Source organism: Palaemon carinicauda, chromosome 40, assembly GCF_036898095.1.
Source record: "Palaemon carinicauda isolate YSFRI2023 chromosome 40, ASM3689809v2, whole genome shotgun sequence".
Lineage (NCBI taxonomy): Eukaryota > Metazoa > Arthropoda > Malacostraca > Decapoda > Palaemonidae > Palaemon > Palaemon carinicauda.
The window spans coordinates 21,721,847-21,727,366 of NC_090764.1; the positions used below are offsets into that span (position 1 = coordinate 21,721,847).

At 35.8% G+C, this 5,520-nt stretch overlaps 1 protein-coding gene across 1 annotated transcript in view; it reads left to right on the forward strand.

Annotated features, from left to right (window-relative positions):
- The first annotated feature begins 365 nt into the window (after nucleotides 1-365).
- LOC137631996 (luciferin sulfotransferase-like) overlaps nucleotides 366-5,520 on the forward strand; it is a 19,902-nt gene continuing 14,747 nt past the window's right edge. The window contains exons 1-2 of the mRNA XM_068363986.1: nucleotides 366-522; nucleotides 4,406-4,616. Of these exons, the coding sequence (XP_068220087.1) occupies nucleotides 4,406-4,616 (211 nt within the window). The 5' untranslated portion in view covers nucleotides 366-522. The remainder of the gene's footprint in view (nucleotides 523-4,405; nucleotides 4,617-5,520) is intronic.

Genomic DNA, 5,520 nt, shown 5'->3' on the forward strand with positions numbered 1-5,520 from the left:
CTTGCGCCTAAATACACTATACTGTAGTGTGAGGTGAAAGGTAAATAATGGCCCATATCTAAATATTTCACTAGTCTTGAATTCAAGTGGATAAAATGTTCTGATATCTACATCAACACATTAAGAATAGCATTCATGTAAGATTAAAATATACGCGTCAATCACGATAAGAAAAATAACGATGTCAATTTATCCTTATCATACGAACGAGCAAAGCCAAGATAATACTGACGTAAGAACTAAAGATAAAATCCTGATAGAGAGATGGTTGACTAAGTGAGTTAGCGATTTTTCCGTTGTCCTTGAGAAATTATTTTTTTTTTCCGAAGCGCGGAGATAGAGAATGGAGAGCGAGGTGGCAACTTTCTCCTTACTCTACTGCTAGCAACTGACCAGCAACCACCACACGCCTGTTCTTGTTATTAAGTAGTCACTGTGTCAGTTGTTGCTGAGCTGTGAATAGTCCGTGTTCCTGCCGTAGATAACCTCTGCTCAGTGTGCTGTGTTTCGAATGTCAAGACGGTAAGTCCCACAGTTTCTTATTACGTACAATATGAGATGGGACGTATTGATCTCGAAGTGTAGTAGACTTGATTCAGCTCATAGTACTCTACTGTGTAGTAGACTGGCGTTGCGGTTTACTTATCCGATTATAATCTATATTGACTTAAGCTTTGTTTTATAAGCCAGTTTCGTTTTCACTTTTATATAGCGCACAGCGTCTGTTTTACCTTCAACTATATTAGATTGTACAGTACTTTTAACTCCCGCATGTGTATTTTATTTTGATTTTGATCATCAAAACTCGCTAGATAAATATATTTTTGTGTAATATATGTGTTTTAGAAAGTTTTTATTCACAATGTTACTCCAATTGAAACCCAAGTCACAATGTATTTCCAAAGATAAGGTACGAATTTAACGCAAAATCCCATCGTAACAAAGAGGTTATTAACCCGCCATCTATTTTTAGCAGAGGCAAGTATTCCTTTTTTAACTGACAGCGGATTGGGCTTTCTTATTTACTTTTAAAGTTTCTTGTTTTTTCTTTTGATGAAATCAAATGTTTAGTCTTATGAGTTATAAGGAGACAGTCACTTTGTTTATATCTGTACGTGAGAAAATTTCTTGTAGCTCTCTCTCTCTCTCTCTCTCTCTCTCTCTCTCTCTCTCTCTCTCTCTCTCTCTCTCTCTCTCTCTCGTATGTGCGCGTATTATCTCCATTATATTATTATTATTATTTTTATTATTATTATTATTATTATTATTATTAAATGCTAAGATACAACCATAGTTGGAAAAGCAGGATGCTATAACCCCAGGGTCCCCAACAGGGAAAATAGCCCAGGGAGGAAAGGAAAAAGGAAAAAGAAAATATTTTAAGAATACTAATAACATTAAAATAAATATTTTTATATAAACATTAAAAACTTAAACAAAACAAGAGGAAGATAATGTTACAACAGTTTTGATTATACAGTGTCCCGTAGAAAAGGAAAACATAAAATAATCAGTAAAACAAAACCACTACAGGATATTGTCCATAGATGAGATATGATGGAATTTATATGTTGAAGTAGAAAAAAATTCCAAGACACTTTAGCCGTAAGTGTTTAATTTGGTGATGGTACCCGTACACATGCTATGTGAGTTAAATGTTTTATGGCGTCAGTCTACGATGTTGAGGTTTTTGTATTGTTGTTTAAAATTGATATACATTTATGGAAAGTTGATAGACTTGAAAATTAAGGTTTTTCAAAATAGAATGACAGTAAGAAAAAGAATTGCTCTTTTAATGGTTAAACTAGAGTGGTTAGCTGTTATGAATAATGATTGCATATGCAGTGATTCCTCAAGTTATCAGAACTGGGCTTACAAATTATTTAAGACAATTGTTGCACATCGTGCTGCCAAAGAAAACAGTGTTAGCGATCTATAAAAAATCTCTTGACACGATACTAGTTATGAGTAGTTTAAAGTGGTTAAATCAAGAGATCTTTCAGTTATACGGTCCCATGATTGTATAAAGGCTTTCAAGAAGTGGAAGATTTTCTGTTTTTTTAAGTGCGATGATGAAGTGTACTTGACAATCAACACGGACTGCGTTGTAATGGCCTGTTGGTAACGTCCTTGCCTGGTTATTGCCAGACTGGGGTACGAGTCCCACTCAAAGTCGTTAGTTCCTCTGGTCGCTGCAACCTCACCATCCTTGTGAGCTAAGGATTGGGGGTTTGGGAGAGTCTACAGGTTTATCTGATGAGTCATCAGCAGCCATTGCCTGGCCATCCTTGGTCCTAGCTTGGGAGGAGAGGAGGCTTGGGCACTGTTCATATGTATATGCGGTCAGTCTCTAGGCCATTGTCCTGTTTGATAGGTCAATGTCACTGTCCCTTGCCTCTGCCATTCATGAGTGGCCTTTAAACCTCTAAACCTAAGTACTTGAAGGATGTCCATGACAATTAAATCCAGGAAAAGAACACAAGTTAGTTTGTAAGTTTAAAATGCCAATAAATCCTCAATAGTAAAACCTGGAATCCTTAAATCCGAAATTGTGATATGTTGGCACCTGGACAGTATACGTGAAAGCGATGCTCGGCGAGGCAGCAGCACGCACTAGACTGCGAATATTCTTTACACCTTTTTGGGCAAGCGAAAGCTGTCACTTGCACTAGGTTTGTCCAAAAGATAAACTAGAACGAAATATGAATTATTCAAATGTTTATTGACGTAGCAACAGAAATGTAACTCAGTGAACACAGCAATACAAGAAATGCAGCAAATGCTGATTCATTATTCACGAAATTTGACCCCAGTGGCCACTCGAAGTTAGAAGAGAACCCTTTTCTACTAGCTAAGTTGTAACCCTAGTTGGAAAAGCAAAATACTATTAGCCCAAGGGCTCCAACATGGAAAAATAGCCCAGCGAGGAAAGGAAATAAGGAAATAAATAAACGATCTGATTAATTATGAACAATTGAAATTGAATATTTAAAAAAAAAAAACAGTTACAACAACAAAACATATATTGCATATAAACTATAAAAAGACTCGTGTGTAGGATATCAAGCCAAAATTCGATCGCTCCAAACCGGAGTTGAAACCGCATGAACCAAAATGTTGGTAGACTAGAGTTCGTTTTCTATAACCACAGAGAACGGGGGAGATTATATGTCTAATAGATAAACGATTGGAAAATTTGCCTTGATGGCATTCATTAATCTAGGCTTTAGCATGGATTCCCCTCAAGGTCCGTTAATAGATGAAGGAACATCTGCGTAATTGACCGAGAGCACCAAAATAGGTTGCCGTAGATGCGAACGTTGAAGTGAGGATGGTAGAATGTTGAAGAGAAAAGGGTGAATAGAAAGTGACTTGATAAGAGAATTTTTAACACTGCAAATATGAATTCCAGTTGGTTAATCAAAATTTCATATCTATAAAAAATTTTGGACTCTCTCTCTCTCTCTCTCTCTCTCTCTCTCTCTCTCTCTCTCTCTCTCTCTCTCTCTCTCTCTCTCTCTCTCATATATATATATATATATATATATATATATATACACACAGTATGTGTGTATGTATGTATGCATATATTTCCATTGATCTCTTCAGTTTAAAACCCACAAACCACATAAGTAGTCACTGAAATCAATTCACCATTCAATAAACGCAAATGACCATGTCCTGTTTGCTAGTCACACGAGATAAAGGGACTTCCTACTTTAAAGGTCTCTGACATCCCGTGCAAACTTGTGGCCATGGTTGAGAAATTAATATGTCAGAATGTTTATGCTTACTTTAGTCAAGTGTATGGTATGGAGATGGTTTTTTGTTTTTATTATTGATTTATGTACAGTGCTTATAATTTAGATAAAATAGACCAGTGAATTATCATTAGAACATTTTCATTTTTGACTGACAACTGCTTTTGATATAGCAATGAGAGATAGTTTTATTTTTAATTTTGGCTTTTTAGAAAGCTGTAATACCACTCCCATTATTATTATTATTATTATTATTATTATTATTATTATTATTATTATTATTAGCTAAGCTACACCCCTAGTTGGAAAAGCAAGATGCTATAAGCTCAAGGGGTCCAACAGGGAAAAGTAGCCCAGTGAGGAGAGGAAACAAGGAAAAATAAAGTATTTTAAGAACAACAACACCACCAAAATAAATATTTCCTTTAAAAACTTATGGAGATTGAATAGCCTCACAGGCCCCAACGCCTAAATTCCATAGATTCAAACCCACCCGTAGGAACCCCGTTTCCCAATTGTCTCCACGAGACTGAGGTAACGCAGAGTGGCATCGTTCTCTACCTGCTGTAAGCAGACACTTTTAAACATTTATTCCCTCTTTAACACTGCTGAATCTACCATTTCCTTCATTCTCATTTTCCCAGATGGCAGAGAAATTCCCTTATACGTTAGAAACACCGACGGAGGAAGAAAATAAATTGATCAAGAAAGAATTCGCCGGTTACCTATCTGGAGCGGTTCGCGTCCGTCCATCGGGTTATTTCTTCCAAGGCATCTACCGTGACTACGCTGAACGCCTCTTCAATTTCTCCGTTAAAAGCAGCGATGTCTTCGTGGTCAGCTATCCTAAATGTGGTAAGTGTGCGGGCTTCTTTTATTGTTATTATTAATATCATCATTATTAGAAAAGGTACAACCCTAGTTGGAAAAGCGGGATGCTATAAGCCCATGGGCTTCAAGAGTATTTTATGTATATGCGTGCATACTTACTTATAGAAGTAACTGAACATGTCACTGTTGAATCATTGATGTTTATTGTGCAGGAATCTTCCATGCAATTTGTCACTTCATTTGCTATACAGACGGCCCATCAGCAGGGCATCTATCCCCTCTGCATATACACGGACATATCTCAGCTGTGACACCCTCTATACCTAGGTCTTTTTAGGGTTTCCCTCCTAATTCCGAACGCTCCATTTTTTGCACATGTCCAAACCATCTCGACTCGCTCTTATTATTATTATTATTATTATTATTATTATTATTATTATTATTATTATTACTTGCTAAGCTACAACCCTAGTTGGAAAAGCAGGATATGCTATAAGCCCGAGGGCTCCAACAGGGAAAATAGCTAGGTAAGGAAAGGAAATAAGAAAATAGATAAACTACAAGTAATGAACAAATAAAAAAAAAAATATCTCCAGAAGAGTAACAATACTAATATAAATGTTTCATATATAAATAATAAGAATATAAAAAAATAACAAAAGGAAGAAAAATAAGATAGAATAATGAGCCAGAATGTACCCTCAAGCAAGAGAACTCTAACCCGAGACAGTGGAAGACCATGGTACAGGGGCTATGGCACTACCCAAGACTAGAGAACACTAGCATAGACTTTTTGAAAACGATTTTTAAAATTAATTTTCATCAATACGCTATGCATATTTATTATTATTATTATTATTATTATTATTATTATTATTATTATTATTATTATTATTATTATTATTGCTTGCTAAGCTATAACCCTAGT